The sequence below is a fragment of the Penicillium bovifimosum genome, assembly GCF_028826915.1.
Source record: "Penicillium bovifimosum strain IBT 22155 chromosome Unknown utg000002l_segment0_segment0, whole genome shotgun sequence".
NCBI classification, from domain to species: Eukaryota; Fungi; Ascomycota; class Eurotiomycetes; order Eurotiales; family Aspergillaceae; genus Penicillium; species Penicillium bovifimosum.
In genome coordinates this window covers 192,434-209,916 of record NW_026622711.1, presented here as the reverse complement: position 1 = coordinate 209,916, position 17,483 = coordinate 192,434, and the positions used below count along the sequence as shown (strand labels likewise).

The window sequence follows — 17,483 nt, the reverse complement described above, 5'->3', positions numbered from 1 at the left end:
TTTCGAATTCCAATCGGATCTACTCTAGGACACAATACAAGAGGGATGCGGTCTTCACCTTTAGTTTTCTGAATAACAGCACTCTTTCCACAAAAGATTTGGCTCATAACACCATCCAGGGATTTATCCGGGAGCTCTATTCTGAATCTTTGCCGTGAGTATGGGGCCACTGAACGATGTATCTAATTGTGCCAATAACTGTATGGGCCAGCAAACGTCTCTTGTCTATTATTGGAGTTGGCCTCATATTAAAAGGTTGCGTTTTTTTGTACCCGCGCTATACCATATTCGGCCGTCACCTGATTTTCAGATGTGCCCCGTATTTTAAATGGTAATCTGGCGTTTTATTTTCTTAGTAATCCCCATAACTAACTAAGTTACATGGTTCTCAACGGTCCGTTTCAGTCGTCTCACCCTGGGTCGTCTCGTCCGTTCTTCTCCTCTTTGGCAGTTTGGCTTGGGCGCCCGTCGTGATCTTCTTGGCCCTTCATCCTCTGAAGCATCCCCCATGACCCACCTGGCTGCAGATGCCTGAGATGCTGCCCGTGATGCCGCCCGCAATGCCTCGGATTGTCGGTTATCAGCTATCATCTGCTGTTCAACGATCTCAAATCGAGATCTTAAGCGCCGGGTTGAGCGCTGGGAGATAGCCTGCCGCGCGGATGAGGCTGGAGGGCGGCCTCGGGTAACAGCCTTAATGGGGTTCAGCACCTGAGATGCTGGAATAACCTGAGTCGATGGCTGAGTCGATGGCTCAGTCGACGGCTGAATCAATGGCTCAGTGGATGGCTGAATCGACGGCTCAGTCAATGGCTCGGTCGCGGCTGAATCAATGGCTGAGTTGGTGTTGCACCTAGAAGGTGCCAATAGGAGTGGAAATCAGCCACTGAGAGGCCTAGACCCCTCTGGGCGCGCAAGATAGTGTGCATACAGGGGACTGTCCGCGAAGGTGACAACTCCATTCTTCACTGCAATGTCCAAGGAATTGCATCTCAACACCTACATGGTGGAACAGATCAAGGACCTATGCATCTTGGGCCTGTATGACGCCAAACTGCTTTACGTGTTCCAGGAGCAGTTCGAAGGATGGACTGAACAGATGTTCAAACGTGTCCATCACGCATATCTTCGCGCGATGAAGAAGATTCTTCGGGAGGGTGGCATCAACACCGGACCTATCACTAGGCCGATACCCCCCAATTCGTTGCCCTTCTTCAGCACGATGATCCAGAGGTAATGCCGGGATACAGCGAAAACTACTTGCTGAAAACCGACATCAACCCTCGGTCTGAGGCATACCCAGTAAGCCTCAAACTCAAAAGAGGAGGTAGAGTGACCACCGTGGAGAAGGAAGAGCCCCAGGGCCATGGAATCAAAGATGGAACCCTTCGACGAGACCATGACGAAATACCTGTGAAAGCTGAGATTCCTCGGGCAACGTCGATACCCCTCCGACCGCGTGAGACCACGTCTCCAACCGAACTCCAGCAGCCGTATGACATCTTGGATGACAAAGTGAGACTCATGTTGAACACCTACTTCCATCTGGGGATTTCCCCAGGTCTGGGGCCGCCAGATCCACCACGCCTCCTGGTTCTGCCGTGAGGGCAAAATAAAGTTGTGCAGAAAGTGCCAAAAACCCGGGCACATCCAATCGCACTGCTCGAGTGACAGTAGATGCTGCCACTGCGCGGATGGACACCCGACCTGGGAGTGTCCGTCGGCAAAGGGAAGCACGAGACCAACCAAGTGCGCCAATTGTGGCGGAGGGCACCGCCCTACAAGCCGGGAGTGCCCGGTGAAGGTTAGAGCAATGGAGGAGGCCAAGCAAGCGCTCGCCAACTGCCCAGCCTACCACCGAGTGCCTATGCACCTCCAAACGAACGCTGGAAGGAGAACAGCGTGACCAAGAAATGAAACCACACCTGAAACCAGGCCTGAAAGCAGACCTGAAAGCAGACCTGAAAGCAGACCTGAAACCATGGAACCAGATGGACTCAATGCGTCCATACACGCCCCAGAGGGACAAAGGGTGGAACAGCCGCCACAGGTCATCCGGGACCCTACCACAACCTTCACCACCCAGTCCAAGAAAGGCCCCGGACGCCCTAAGGGGGCCAAGAACAAGCCAAAGGCGGGCAAGTTGGCACTGGTGCCGCTGGCGAGCCAGAGGACCACAAGGCTGCAATGCCAAGTCATCAGGGCCAGCATCAGAACAGTATCATAACGGAGGTGTTGTAGAAGATTCTCCACGTAGACTTGTAAGTCATTTCGGAGAGGGGTGTTCTCTTTCGGACTTGGTTGCTGGGATCTTCTGCTTCCCAAAGTCCTGCAAGCGTCCAGCAGCATCCTAGCATCCTGGCTGAGGGTCTCAGTGGGTGTCCATTGTAAGAGTGACGGAGATTGGATTCTCAAGGAGATCATTGCGTTCAAAGCAACTTTTGCTGGTTCATGCAATAATTGGACGTGAATCGGGGTAGACTTGGCAGGTGAGCATACTATCGTCACCAGCGAGAGGTACAGGTGCTCACCATGGCTATCTCTTTGGATCAATACGTTGACGGGCACCTTGGACAATAAGAAAATATCCTCTATAACCTCCTGCTCATGTTCAAACCTCCCCTCTCATATGTGCAGTCTGCACCTAATTGGCAAATTAGCCTCATGGTTTGCTTTTTTTCTATTCCGCTTCGGTTACTTATACCAAATTACCTGCAGGCATTTTGGGCATCTGAAATAGAGAGAGCAATAAACGAGACACCGCTTCCTTGAGCCACTCCCTCTCATATGCATCAGTCGTATTTAACGGTACGTCCAACACGAACAGAACTGCGGGGGCCGTTAGTCTTTGTCTGATCTCCATCATCGCCTGGCCCAGGGTCCGTCCCCTTTCGACTCATTGAATTAATTGAGCATGCGAAGATATCATAGCCATTTGCTCAAACGGTTTACGATAGCCCAGAGAAAGTTTCATTGCCAGCCTAGTGCCTGGTCCACTGTCAAGGTCAGCAGCAACATTGGTTGAAGAGCAGAGTCAGCAGACACAATTGAGCCTTCCAGCGCCGGCTCATCTCGTCTGACGCGGCTGAAGCATGAATTTGAAGGGATGTCACCTATACCATGTGTGATAGGTGGGCCGAGGTTGCATGAGGCTGCATGCTCCTTCCACACTCCCAGTACGAACAAATCAGAGCGGCTTACTCCCTTCTTAGCTTGCGATACTTCTGCGGACCTGCATAAATCCAAGAAGCAGCAATCTTCTGCGGCGTTGTTCCTTCAAGCAAGGCTTTTCCCAATGGGTGTTACCGAACCCTTCCTTTTCAGGCCGAATCTCCTAGAGTCCGGAACAAGGATCCTTGTTAGCGGGAAGGACCAGCATATCTGACTAGAGTCTGATTGAGGGGTGCCATTTTCCCTAGTCATTCAACAATATGATTGACTTATATAAAGGGGGTGTATCTCTCGTCCGGTCATGACAGGACTCAGGACCCATCTTGGGTATCTTTTACCTATTTCCAGGCAAATCACCTGGCTTATCCGATACTCCACACCCGTACCATAAATCTCGGTCGTCTAGACGCTGCACCATGGGCGACCCTAACTCAGAGGGGATCTCCTGCGAGATACTATACACAGGCCATCTGAGAGCAGACATAACAGCGTACTCTATCATGCTTGAGATCTTGATTTTCGAGGGTTCGCAGCTGTGTATTCCTGCAGCCCAAGGTAATATTGATTTTCCATCCAAAGGAGAAGGGAGAATGGTTATGGTGACTATCGACGGCGACAATTTGAGGTGTCCAGGCGAAGAAGGGCTGCCTGGGGTATTCCACACTCCTTGTGTGTTGCAGGCAATCATGCAGAACCCGCGGATTGGCGGTGTCTGGATTATCCGGTGAGTGTTCCCATCATTCGAGCAACGTTTCCATAATAACAGAAAATAGTTGCAAGGGAGTGCCACAATATCTGTTAGTGTCTCACCAATAGCCGGCAAGACACATCTGACATATTAGAAGATTTAGTTTGTGCGCAGCTCCCAATGAAGAAACTGGAGAATTCCAGTCATCGGAAACTGACTGGGAGACGGTCTCAGACATCGCTCGTGGGCACATACTTGGGAAAGAGTCCAACAACTGCAACAACCACGTGGTTGACACATACCTCAAACAACTGAAATACCTGGATTCGAGATTAAGAGCCCGATATCAGAAGCAGGGAAGCTCGCAGAGTGAACATGGTCAAGATACACCTGATAGTGCGGCAACTACAAGTCTTTCGACACGGAAACCTACTTCAGGCCACGAGCATAAGGCATGAAAGGAGGAAGGAGGATGGAGTGGATGTAGCGGATGGAGTGATATATGTACATGATAGGTTCTTGACTTGATGGGTATGCTCAAGTGTCACGCAACCTTTTGCTCTTCAACTGGTGGCTGCAACTCCACATCAGCCTTCCGGGTGCCATAATTACAACGCCGACTGCTACACATACCGAGGAACAGCATGCATGTTTGGAGAATCCTTTGTAGCGCGCTCAATGACAATCCATCCTCTAGTTCTTTTTCCGTTCGTGCGTTCTTGCCCGATACCGGAAATTCCAAAGTGATCCAGGACACGGGTTTTGGGCTTTTGGCATGAGTAATCAATGCGCTCACGTGTGTATAACGCCGGAAACACTCAACACATACAAAATCTACCTGAGGTTCTGATGGCAATGGAAAGGCTCTACGAGCTGAGGGGAAATGATGAGTTCAGGGAAGCCAACGAAAACAAATGACAATGCAGCCGATCAGTACATATATTCAGAATAATACATGGATTTGTGGGATGTATGAGGATCTAAACCCGTGATAATAGGTGCCCCGACAATTTTAGATCGCATCAGGCGGGGGCTATGATGGCCGCTGGGTATCTATACGCTGACTCCAGTTCACCCAGCCTTTGCTCGATTCTACCCTTCCATTTGTCTCAGAGGCCCTCAGCGCACATGCTAATATCCGTCAAGGTTGAGGTTCCTCGAGTGCCAGAAAGGGGTATGTCTAAAGTCGCCATTGAACGTTGTGTTGACTGTTGTCCAGATGACTGCATCGGAAATGTGAGGACTTACAATTGTTCATTTAGCAATTGCCCGCTCGAGTTCTCCGACAACGGAAATCAGCTCGGATGCCCCCGAGAAAAGTGATGGGCAACACAGCAAACCGGCTAACTCGATTATGGTGAGGCCGACGAGATCAGGCATAGTCTAAATGCACGATGGGATCGTCTTTGCCGCTCAGTCGAGGAATGCACTGCTGCTGGGGCCGGCATCGATATGGAAATTGCCCACCTTGCTCAGGTATCGTGACATCTTAGTCCACTAAACCGATTTTCTTTCTGATGTTGGCTTTCAAGGCACTTCGCCGACTACGGAACTACTATTCATTGACGGCCATTATTCAGGCAATAAGAGCAAGCGGAAGACCAAGACAAACGCTACATGACTTTGGTTACCTTGTGAACTGAGAGCAAAACTTTCGGGCATATCACTGCTGCACAACCGATGGTGGACGTCGCGGAGGACGCTCATGAGATCCTCAATCAGCGGAGTACGCCGGGGACTTGGGGGAAACATCGGCATTCAGCCAGCATGTATCTAAAGTGACTCATCTATGGAATAGGTATTCATAATGATCAATCCGTTCAACCAAGTAGAAACACCAAAGTCAGAGTTATAATTACGAGGTCTCCCGACGCCCAATGGTCTGGGATTTAACTGCGACGCTCAGCTTCGCCTATCGCGTAAAAGGCAGGCGGAAAGTCGAACCGCTTACTTCCATAGGCAGAAAGCGGTAGGGTAAGAATAGGGCCGGAAAGGACAAACTATCCGCAATAGGCACTGCAACCACGAACAACCAATCAGAGGGAAACAATTCTGCCCGAATGATCTCCGGGGTCATTTTGGCCGTAAGTAAGGCGACGCTTCGCGTCGCAACTAAGCATACAACACAAATCTAGCGAGGACAGACAATAATTACTAAGCATGAATGATGAATCTAGCGAGGGCATCATACCCAGTTCGCATATCATTTGCTACTTAATTTGGAGCACCAACCAATCATGACAAGAGATCGCTAATCAGACCCAGTGGCTAGAAAAGCTAGCAGTGAAAGGCAAAGCAAAGAGAATACTGATTTGGCCCCAAAGGTTGCTCTTGCTATTGTATCTCGGATAAATATACCTCCCTTCCAACCCTATTCTAGGGTCGTGCCTACCCTACAAGCCATAGGTAGACAGTGCAGATTAGACACCAAGTGAAAATATTATCTTGATGCAAGATGGCAGGAACATGGCAAAAATGGAGCGGGAAAATTAAGCCTCGTGCTTATTCTGTTCTGCTTCTTTTCTTTCATTGATCTGTTCACGTATATCTGCGGTGAAACCCAAACAAAGCAACGACAGATTGGCTCTTCGCTTGGCCGTAGCGAGCCCTTGTCAATTGCTGCCAATCAAACCAGCGCCTTTCAGAATACCACAGAGAATTCCACAGGAAGTACACTGTCTAGTCAACTCGGATGGAATGCATAAAAATTACCGATTTTAGCGGCTCGTATTCTAATTTCCATAATGTATGTGCGGTACGATGGTGTCTAGCAAATCCTATGAAACAATCGGTAAGGATACTGGTAATTTTGATTATAACCTGTGGCGTAGGGCTAATGCAAGACCCGCTTTCCATCCGAGTTGACGAGAGAGTGTAGTAACGTATCCTTTCATGAGGCGGCTAGCATTGACCAATCAGATATCTTAGAGTATATCCACCTTGTTCTGTAGTACCTGTCTCAACTCATTGGCCCCCTCAACTCATTGGCCCCCTCAACTCATTGGCCCCCTCAACTCATTGGCCCCCTCAACTCATTGGCCCCCTCAAGTCATTGGCCCCCTAACTCATTGGCCCCCTCAAGTCATTGGCCCCCTCAACTCATTGGCCCCCTCAAGTCATTGGCCCCCTCAACTCATTGGCCCTCTCAACTCATTGGTCCCCTCAAGTCATTGGTCCCCTCAAGTCATTGGCCCCCTCAAGTCATTGGCCCCCTCAACTCATTGGTCCCCTCAACTCGTTGGCCTCCTCGACTCGATGGCCCCCTTTCAACTCGTTGGTCCCCTCAACTCGTTGGTCCCCTCAACTCGTGGAACCTCCTTCAACTCGTGGAACCCCTTTCAACTCGTTGACCTCCTTCAACTCGCTGTTCCATTCTAGGCTTCTAATACCAGGTCTACTGCTTCGGGTCACTGATATGGGCTTCAATATCATAGACTTGTGGGCGTCGGGGTATAATGGGCTGTCATATGACGACCTGGTCAAGCTCGAAAATCAACTGAGATTCGCTTTGGGTTCCGTGCAGGGAGCACGCTCCAAGCTTGATGCTCGAAACCTCGCGGCTCAGCCAGGTGGCAATACCATCGGGAACGAAAGAGCCATTCAACAATCACTGCAAGATACCTCCCGCGCAATAATAAAACGAGGATCACTAGCTAGTTGGCTGGAATCGCTGACATATAACCAGAGAGCACATCTACAGACCCCGTATGTGAGAGGATTCTTCAAAAATGTGCAGAGTGGTCAGCATAACTTGGAACCAATGACAGGCGGCCATTACAAAAGCAATACCGTTAACACCATGTTATGGCTGGTATTCGAAATCGTCAGCCTTCCACATGCATGCCTCGTACTATGCAGCTTCTCCAAATCCCGCCTTCTTCAATATTCCACTGGAGAACTCATCTCAATTGTGGAGTACGTAGCCAAAAACAGAGCCTCTCTATACTGTGAGGCTCTCGAAGTTGGACCTGATTTGCTGTCCAGTAAGAGTTTACCATCCCTTATGACGGTGCTGTGGGCTAATGTGTGATCATTCGATCAGATTACCAGGCTTCCACACAGAAGCGAAAAAGAGCTACCACATGTGTAGAATCGCGGCGAAGCCTTGACTTTGCACAGAGTCCGTCGCTATGTTCGCAGTCCCTTCAACACTTACATTCTAGTTCGCATCCTGACATGTTCACGATTGCTCCAACATCGGACATAAAGTGTCGCTTGAATGTCAACCAGCTAGGCGAAATTGATAGGGATTTCTTAGGCATGATTTCGGCTTTCGGTGGCTGCTTTCCAAGTGATTTGTTTGCTCAAGCCTATAACAGTGTGAATTGGGGACCACATGGCCAGGCGGTTTGGCCCGGACCCAGTGTACCTGAAGGGCATGAGAAAACGCTCGATCGTCTAAAAAAGGGCGGTTATATCATACCTATAGGCACCACGATAATGATCCATCCGGAGGTTCCAAGATTACTATCTTGCTTCGGCCAAATCTTCTCACGGAGATGGAAGCGCCTCGCGACGAACGTCGTCCTCCAGGCTTATCCCAAGGACCCCCAACTTCGACCCATTGAGTACGCTGACCACATAAAAGGTATTGAACTTCACTAACTTGACTTTAGTTATACGGTGGCAGGCGCGTTGCTTATACCGATTCTCAGACGAGCTCTATCAAACCTGCTTGAGTGTAGCCCAGATGGACTGGAAAGACAGACTCTAGAGCTTGCTATCGACGCATGCCTCTCCGCATCAAATTTTGGTGATAAGTGCTGGAAAACAGTCGCGGTTGCATATGCCGAACACATGGCTGATCAGCATGGTTGTGCCGTCATCAAAGGAAGGGTTCAATTGCGAAAGGCCATGCTGGAAAGGCTATATCCGTCTGGAGCTGGCCCAAATTTGCAAGAAATCAAGATAACAAGGGCAAACAACCGTTCGAACGCGGACTTTGGGAAATTGATTCTGTTGCAAGCGCGGCTCCAAATCGAAAGAAGGGTGTCTCCGAAAGAAATCAATACAACCCTTGACCGATTTCGCGCGTTCGATCCTATCTCGGATATAGAGCGGTCGGTTCAACTTGATATAGATTTTCTGAGAGCCAAGCTCCTCAGGTATGACGGGAGATTCGAACCTGCGAGTGCAGCTCTTGTGGGTTGTGTGGAGGCCGTGACATATCGAGCGAGTAACTTGATCACCATTCACTACTACGAGACCCTTTGCGAAGCAGGAGAGCCATCTGCTGCAATACGAGGCCTGGAACAAGAGTATGGAGAGCTCCTGAAGAAGGAAAATGGCCAAGCAGGGAATGTTAGACGGCTGAGGCTGGCATTGGCAGGTGCATATTTGATGAAGGTTCTTTTAGATGGGTCCATCGACAACGACTTGCTGGAGAAATCCGAAAGACTTTTCAAAGGTGTTCAGTGGATGGCGGAACCAAGCATGGTTACAAAGCAGAATATTTACGTCACGAAGGCTAGCCTCGGCATGGTTCACCTTATCAGGTCTGAGTGGGAGGAGTCGTTGCAGTATTGGGATGAAGCCCTTGACGCGGCAAACAGCTGCTTCCCAAATATAGGTCACGCGGAGATGGTCACTCAGTACGCCCAATGCGAGATCTTGCATAGGATTGGTCGATATTCAGAAGCCCTGGCCAAAGGGGTTGCAGCACAAGAGATCTTCCAAAAATGCGGCCGGGAATATTATTTCCTGGGCCAAGGAACTGCCTGGCTCGACAAACTTGACGAGCTTGCGAAAAGCAGTGGAAGACCTGCTATTGCAGGGAGAGACTGAAATGGACTATGACGCTTTTACCTACAGTGAATGTTGCAAGATCTAGAGAGTGGCTTCAAACATAGCGCTATTATAAGAATGATCAAGTTCATTCATTTTCAGTTGACTCCTAGATAACAGGAGGTAAGCAGATTCTAGATAGACTTGTTCTTGACTATCTCAAGGGCAGCTTCTACCAAGTATAGGCTTCCTGTCACCAAGATGGGTCCTCCCATAGCAGTCTTCTTGGCGCGTTCAATCGCATCTGTGACACTAGTTGCGTTATGAATGGTAACGGGGGCCCAATTTTCCCTCCAGAACCGGGCAAAACTTTCCAGTAATTCACTGGGGGTGGCGAAATGTTCGTCGTATTCAATCCGCTCGACCAGAATGACATGCTCGATATGTGACCCTAGAGACCTCACTAACGTTTCTAGTATGTTTTCCCAGGAGCGCGTTCGCTTCTTTGAGAAATGAGCGAACATAAGAACTGGGACAGAGCTGGTGGTATTCGTTTGTTAGATTGCTCGCTAGCGGTGGCAAAGGGAACTTACCTAGGGCCTGCAACCCGTTCATACCACTTTGCGACTACTTGCATACTTGTCTCGTTGTGTGCTCCATCCATGTACCAAGTGCAGCCACCGTAATGTTGAATATCGAAACGTGCGGGCCACTGGCACTCTTCAACACCAGCCAGAACGTCTCCCCCGTCTAGGGATTGGTCGGAAAACTCATGAGCAATTTTCGCAGCCAGTGCGCAGTTTTCTCGCTGTTCAAGTGGTATCTTCTCAATCTGATCGTTTTCGAGAAACTCAAGCAGAGCTTCCTTAATATTTATGAACTGAAGTGGCGCCCCGATTTCTGCAGCCCTGCGTTCAATCTCACCTTCAGCCTCCTGATCCTGCGGAACCGAAAGCGCGAGAACTTGGTCTCTAAATATTCCACTTTTATGCCATGCAATATGCTGTAGATTTTTCCCCAGATTTTCGACATGGTCCATACCGATTTTTGTGATGGCAGTGATGGCAGGACGCTCAACGAAATTTGTCGCGTCGAACTGACCACCGTGATGGGCCTCGCAGATAACAACGTTGACCCCTTCTTCAATGAACGTGTGGAACGCTACGATGGCCAACATCTGGAGAAATCCAGGGCGCTTGGTACCGGTTGGCAGCGTGGTGGAATTGAGAGAAAGACCCTTGTACACCTCAAAGAACCGCTTTGCGAAGAGATCCTCCGGTAGTGGATTCGAATCGATCCGGATTCTATTCCGTGGCCACAGACTTGGCGACGTGTACAGACCGATCTTCCGCCTAATTCCATTCCTGACTGCATGCCTTCGCAAGAAGCAGTCCACATAGGCACATGTGCTGCCTTTGCCTTTTGTCCCGGCGACATGAATAACGTTCAAGCGATTGATGTGCTCGGGCTAGTGTCTGTTAGTGATTTCATCATAAAGGAAAAAAGCAGATATGGCGAATACCTCATGCCCAAGAGTTAGTAGCCAGCTACTCATTCCAAGGAGAGGCTCGTTTCCTTTCAAAGTAGAAGCATTTGGAGCCCTTGGGGCGCTCGGCGACAATGACGGCGTCGCCGGGGAATCGGTAGGGAATGGCCGCCGGCACTGTTGAAGTAGTGAGATAGCTTCCTAGGCCCGTTAGTTTCGCCATAACACCATGATAAATAAGCTTACTTGGTATGTCATGTTCGACGTTTGGGTCTGCCTCTGTTGGTAGCGTGACCCCACGGCAGACCTCGGATTACCCTCAGTTAGCTCAGCCGGCCCCCTGCAAAAGGCGGTGGACTTGACCATCCACCGCCTGCCTCCTCAGGACATGATTACTCAAAGAAGCTACCGATTAGGTTTAGCGCGCCGAAAATCCGGCAGAGTCTTGGATCATGCGATATATATAGTCTGAGGTGACTAGGTAACTGTTGAAGAGCGAGAAACGCGAACCTGTCTGCGAACCAGGTACGCCACTGGGAGTAGTGGGACTACAGGAGAGGAGAAGACAGGGGTGGTCTAGAAGAGGAGAAGTGTGTCTGATTGTCCTATCCATGCGATGAAGCCTTTAATATCACAAATGCTGAGTAATGTACACCGCTCATTTCACCAAGATGGCGCAGTTCTCCCACTAAATACACTGTGTAACGTGGATCCTGGCGGTTCCGCCACCCCATCAAAACTTCAGCTTTCCTACATTTTTTTAAACGCGAATTAAACAATCAGAACACCATAAATTTCACTGAACTTAGGTTCGGAATATTTCTTAAAAGAATGCCCTTTCTTATGACACGCAGAACATGTGATTTGCCGACGCACAGGGGGTAAAATAGGGAGTGTAGGTTCAACATGGGGTTCTAGAGCAGATCTAGAAGCAGATATATACCTCACACTGGCACCTTCCTCACCACCAACATTGGTAGTGAGATCCGAAAACTCTGTTAAACTGCCTTTGTTGGGCATTTGCTTCTCTTATTCCTTCTTATTTTTGGTCTGCTTTCTATTCTCCTCCCGTAAATTCTTGATCTTATCCCGCATCAAGATACGCTCATGAACCAGCTTAACCGACATATTCATCCATTCGCGATTGCCAACTTGCAAACAACCCTCCGACCGGTATAGAATGGCTGTATAATGTCCTTCATCGTTGAAACAAGTCCTATTGCGAACCCTGAATCGTCGAAGTTGTAGATATCATCCGAAGTGATACCATGATGAGCAATCGTTTTCAACAAGCTTGAACCACTCAAGAACGCTACTTGGATATTCCAGCAAGTCGCGTCTGTAGTCATATCCACGGGAGAATCGACTAGAAAGCTCGGAATGTCGTTTGATGTACTGTGTCGACCAATTCTTACGGATGGTCTGGGGGGTATGACCTCTACAAGTTTGGAGTAGTATATTGGCTATATCTCTCGACATGGCGACGGTAAGAGCAGCACCTCTATTATCCGTAGAAATTAACCAATCCTGGATTGATCCTATTCGTTATGGGTCAATTTATGGCCTGTAGCCCTCATGACAGACCAACTAGTAATCACTTTCATGCGGTCTTGCAGCGTAGACCGCGGGAACTTAAAAGAGCGAGCAGCTGCAGCAGCCGAAGTAATCCGGCCATTTTTAAATAGCCTCAATTGTTAGAAGGTCTCTACATACATGACCAACTAATTTCTGAGCTTTTTTACCGCGGACTGGTGGCATGGTAGACGTTTGAAAATCGGGTGTTGTGGAGGACTAGGAAAAATGAGGTGCCTGGCGGAACCGCCAGGATCCACGCTACATGATGTTAATTACTTTACCTCAGCATGCTCAGACCAAACATGATTGGCTGGTCATATGGCATCACATGACACACCTAACCCTGTTTGTTAATTCCGCGTTCCATCAAAATCCATGTCGACCTGGACACGGGTGCTTGCTGCGACTGTGTCAGTATCGAATTTGTCAGACGACATCATTTCGACTCCGCGAAAAATCACCACCGATCCTCTAGGCAGTCGGCCAATTTAATGTGCCAACCTACGACGTTTGGTCCATACCCATCACTATGACCGATTACCGAGGAAGGGAGGTCCGAGGAATTATGAAGACTTTCGTTCGACCCTGCGTCGAAATCGACCGCGACCCGCGAGAAAGCGGAAGTCCTATCCTACTCTCGATGACGACCTTCAGCGACCTTTTCATCTATTTGGCACCGCCAGTCAACAGTTTCTGGTTCGGTCTGACGACAAGCCAATTGGAGGTTGTCTCACCCCACGAGTTCGCCAAACGAGTCGGAATCGCGCGTCGGTGTACGCGATTGTGCAGGCAATATCCATTCCAGGAGATGGCGGGGCTGAACAAAGAGAAGCTGAACCCCCAGATCCCAATCTCCCACCTGAACTCAAGGACATGGCTGACGTTTTCCAAAGCGGATGAGCAAAGAGTCTACTCCCTCATGAACCATCAGACCATGCAATCGACACAGAACCAGGAAAGGAATCACCATTTGGTCCAAGTTATCATCTTTCCGTGCACGAATTGAAGGTCTTGAAGGAATATCTGGAAGAAAATCTCCAATCCGGTCTGGTTCGACCATCGAAGAGCTCTGCGGGGGCTAGACTTCCGTGTTAACTTTCTATGATTCAACGATAAGATTCCCCAGTTTCAAATTCAAAACAATTCTCATCCAACCATTTCGCTTTGTTTCTAGGACTTCAAAGATGCGTGCTGTTCCTCGGTATGTGTAGCAGTGGAGGTTGCAAATATGGCACCCATAATGCTGATGTAAAGTTGCAGCCGCCAGTTGAAGAGCAAAAGTTTGCGTGACACTTTAGCATATCCATCAATTCGAAACTATCCTGTACATATATCACTCCATGCACTACATCCACTCCATCCACCTTCCGCCTTTCATTCCTTCTGCTCGTGGCCTGAAGTAGGTTTCCGTGTCGAAATACTTGTAGTTGCCGCACTATCAGGTGTATCTTCAGCATTTTTCGTGAGCTTCGCTGCTTTTAAACTATTGTCTCCAATCCACCCCAGGTATTTCAGTCGGTTTTGGTATTTATCAACCACGTGGTTGTTGCAGTTGTTGTTGGACTCTTTCCCAAGTATGTCCAGTTGCCGACGAGCGATGTCTGAGACCGTATCCCAGTCAGTTTTCGATGACTGGAATTCTTCAGTTTCTTTATTAGGAGCTGCGCACAAACTAAATCTTCTAATATGTTAGATGTGTCTTGCCGGTTACTGGTGAGACACTAACAGATATTGTGGCACTCCCTTGCAACTATTTTCTGTTATTATGGAAATAATGTTCGAATGATGGGCACACTCACTGGATAATCCAGATACCGCCAATCTGCGGGTTCTGCATGATTGCCTGCAACACACAAGAAGTGTGGAATACCCCAGGTAGCTCTTCTTTGTTGTCGCCTGAACATTTCAATTTGTTGCCGTGGATAGTTACCATAACCAGTTTCCCTTCTTCGTCGCGTGGAAAATCAAGATCACCTTGGGCTGTAGGAATACGCAGCTGGTAACCCAGAAAACCAAGATCTCGAGCATAATAGGGCACGCTCCTATGTTTGCTTTTGATACATTATGGCCTGTGTGTAATACCTCGCAGGAGATCTGCTCTGAGTTAGGATTGCCCATGGTGCAGCGTGTAGACGATCGCGAGTTATGGTACGGGTGTAGAGTGTCGGATAAGCCAGGTGAGTTGCTTGGAAATAACGATAAGATGGGTCCTGAGTCCTGTCATGGCCGGACGAGAAATACACCCACTTTATATAAGTCAATCATATTGTTGAATAACCAGGGAAAAGGGCACCTCTCAATCAGACCCTAACCAGATATGCAGGGCCTTTCCGCTTACAAGGATCCTTGTTCCGGATCCTGGGAGATTCGACCTAAAAAGGAAAGGTTCGGTAACACCCCTATCTGTTTCAACTCATTGTCCCCCCAAACTCATTGGCCCCCCAAACTCATTGGCCCCCCAAACTCATTGGCCCCCAAATTCGGCGGAGGAGAAGGACTTCCGTGGAGTAATGGTACTCCACGATATCACGTCTTAGCTGTGCGATCTGCGCGTCGATATCCTGAGACAGGGTCGTGGCCAATGGTCATCGGTATCGCTACTCTGCTTGTTCATTCCAAAGGGGTTTTGGCATGACGGTCGGAATTTTGGGCAATTGTAAGTGAACTCGTTGGTTCTGGATTTGAGTCCCATTTTGCATTCGTTGTTGTAGATTAATTGGGGGCATCGTAACTTGGTCGTTTCCTCGTGGCGACATGCATATTTGTAGGTGATAAGGTAACACATGATCGGCGACTGTTTTATTCGCACTATACTATTAGTTTGGTGCCGGCTATTATGAACTGATGGTATTGCACACCTGCTAGATATTGGTGCAGTGATTAACGAGCCAGCAATTGCTTGCGTGAACCTATGATAGAAGAACTTAAGTCAGCGCAAGTCTTAGCATAGAGTTCGGGGTCCCTTTTACCTTGCTCTACTAGTAGAAAGGTTTCTAGAGCTTATGCGCGGAAATTGTGATGCTGTGCCTGTCTATTTATACGAAGAGGTTGGTTGAAGGATGGATTTGAATCGGGTAGGGGATTGGAATCAGATGGGGGATTGGAATCAGACACGTCCGATTCAAGCAACCAAATATGGTGCATCGTTCCAAACCACGGTCATTGGGTCTCGAAACGTAAGAAGGGCAGCCTATCTCGCTCCCAAGCTGCCGTACCCGGTCAACCAAATCTAGTCGATTAACAGGTCCATTCAAGCCACAGCAAATTGCGGCCCACGCGCCCTTGCCCTCTTTGCGCCAACCACATACATGTAAGAAAGGTAGCTAACAGTTGCCACCCACGACCTTAGGGTATGGATCGGTCTTCCAAATCTCCCAATTGTACCTCATTTGCAGCAGTCGAAGCGCGTCAGGATCACCACTTGCTGCTGGTAGCGGTGCTGTCTGGCGCACAGGCAGTGACCCAATCACAACCGCATAACCCAGCCCTCATTCCAGCCCCACCACAACCAATCGTGCAATGCCGGAACATGCAGGGGTAGCCGCTCTTTGCGATACACATGGTAAGCCTAGTGGTAAGAAAAAGGTTGATACATGCAGTATATACTATGTCTCAAGGTGGCTTCAGACTCCGAACTCGTATTCATAGGTTCCCATTTCTCGTAAAACGATAGTTGTGTTTCCCGAGGTGATTCGGTACGGTGCTTCCCAATCACGCTCCTACTGTTATGGGGGCATCTCCCAATATATTCGTGCTCGAGCCATCCAAGCAGACTATCAATATTAGCTCTCCATCGCAGAGTACTTATACTGGCCTCGTGCCCTCTAGTCCAGCAGACGTGTTCAACGTTCAAGTTCACACTGGTTTCCGCTCGAAGTAAACTTCCATGTTCTTTGCTAGCCTTTTTCCATGGATTTCCGGCAACTTCTGCGTTATTTCAGTATTTCAGAGGTATGGGAGCTTGATGTCCTGGCTGACCAGAACCATGCTGAATAAAGCCTAGAGGAAAACCGCATGCATGGCAAAGGTGCATTCTCCCGAAAATGAGGGAGACTTCTCGGTAACAAAAATCCCCAATGTACCGACGATTGGCGTTTCCCAGACCGACAGGACACTGCGTGGCTCACAGAGCTTGGAAACGAGAATGGAATCCTGGAGGCAGAGAGACACTATACAGCCTAGGGTTGTCCGAGTTTGGTCTGTCACATACACCTTCGGGGGGAAAGAGAAAACCCCTATTGTTGATACCGTGCGGGCTGAAGTAAATTGGAGTGGGAAGAAGCAGACAACGATGGAGACTTTGGATTTCGGTGATCTGGTCCAGATGGAAGGAGGGGAGGAGGCTGTAGCAAATTTTGGGCCTTCGTTTCTCTAGTTAGCGCCACGGAATGGGGACGAAATGCACTATTTGACCGATGTCATGGGAGCCTTCTTCCAGACACGTCAGCGTCCCGACACTCAAAGCACGGGCGAATGAACAAATCTACAATGACATCTCTATGCACCCTAGCCATGTCCCCTTAAGAACCGAACATCCCTAATAAACAAGGAAGCACCATCTTTCTCAGACTGTGCACCGTCTCCTTCAGATTCCGACTCGTTACTCGTATTCCAAAAGTCTGACTCACACTGCGATCCCTTTTCTTAGATTCCGAGATCGGTAAATTGCGAACGCATAGTTGAGAAAATCTTTCTAGAGACAGGCAAAGATATGGAGGTTTATTACCTTCCTGTCTCTCTGTTATGATTGTACGTCATCGCCTTGAAATGCGGAGACCCTTTTACCTCGACCAACAGAGCGATATCCAAAATCCCTGGCTATGGTAATGCTGTCAGATG

At 48.9% G+C, this 17,483-nt stretch overlaps 6 protein-coding genes across 6 annotated transcripts; 4 read left to right on the top strand and 2 right to left on the bottom strand.

Annotated features, from left to right (window-relative positions):
* Positions 1-973: 973 nt before the first annotated feature.
* On the top strand, positions 974-1,605 carry N7515_001279 (uncharacterized protein; the record flags this gene model as incomplete). The annotated part of the gene is made up of 2 exons (XM_056662023.1): positions 974-1,111; positions 1,186-1,605. 2 exons carry the CDS (start codon positions 974-976, stop codon positions 1,603-1,605), a joined length of 558 nt encoding a protein of 185 aa, XP_056524136.1.
* A 376-nt stretch (positions 1,606-1,981) lies between these two features.
* N7515_001278 (uncharacterized protein) lies at positions 1,982-2,227 on the top strand (the record flags this gene model as incomplete). The annotated part of the gene is made up of 1 exon (XM_056662022.1): positions 1,982-2,227. The coding sequence occupies one exon, from the start codon at positions 1,982-1,984 to the stop codon at positions 2,225-2,227; it is 246 nt and encodes an 81-aa protein (XP_056524135.1).
* A 1,360-nt stretch (positions 2,228-3,587) lies between these two features.
* Positions 3,588-4,317, top strand: N7515_001277 (uncharacterized protein; the record flags this gene model as incomplete). Its single annotated transcript, XM_056662021.1, has 2 exons — positions 3,588-3,895; positions 4,023-4,317. 2 exons carry the CDS (start codon positions 3,588-3,590, stop codon positions 4,315-4,317), a joined length of 603 nt encoding a protein of 200 aa, XP_056524134.1.
* A 3,982-nt stretch (positions 4,318-8,299) lies between these two features.
* N7515_001276 (tetratricopeptide repeat protein) lies at positions 8,300-9,643 on the top strand (the record flags this gene model as incomplete). Its single annotated transcript, XM_056662020.1, has 2 exons — positions 8,300-8,427; positions 8,476-9,643. 2 exons carry the CDS (start codon positions 8,300-8,302, stop codon positions 9,641-9,643), a joined length of 1,296 nt encoding a protein of 431 aa, XP_056524133.1.
* Positions 9,644-9,777: 134 nt separating this feature from the next.
* Positions 9,778-11,327, bottom strand: N7515_001275 (uncharacterized protein; the record flags this gene model as incomplete). The annotated part of the gene is made up of 4 exons (XM_056662019.1): positions 9,778-10,123; positions 10,177-11,051; positions 11,106-11,270; positions 11,316-11,327. The coding sequence occupies 4 exons, from the start codon at positions 11,325-11,327 to the stop codon at positions 9,778-9,780; spliced, it is 1,398 nt and encodes a 465-aa protein (XP_056524132.1).
* A 2,691-nt stretch (positions 11,328-14,018) lies between these two features.
* N7515_001274 (uncharacterized protein) lies at positions 14,019-14,481 on the bottom strand (the record flags this gene model as incomplete). The annotated part of the gene is made up of 2 exons (XM_056662018.1): positions 14,019-14,316; positions 14,444-14,481. The coding sequence occupies 2 exons, from the start codon at positions 14,479-14,481 to the stop codon at positions 14,019-14,021; spliced, it is 336 nt and encodes a 111-aa protein (XP_056524131.1).
* Between the last annotated feature and the right edge of the window lie 3,002 nt (positions 14,482-17,483).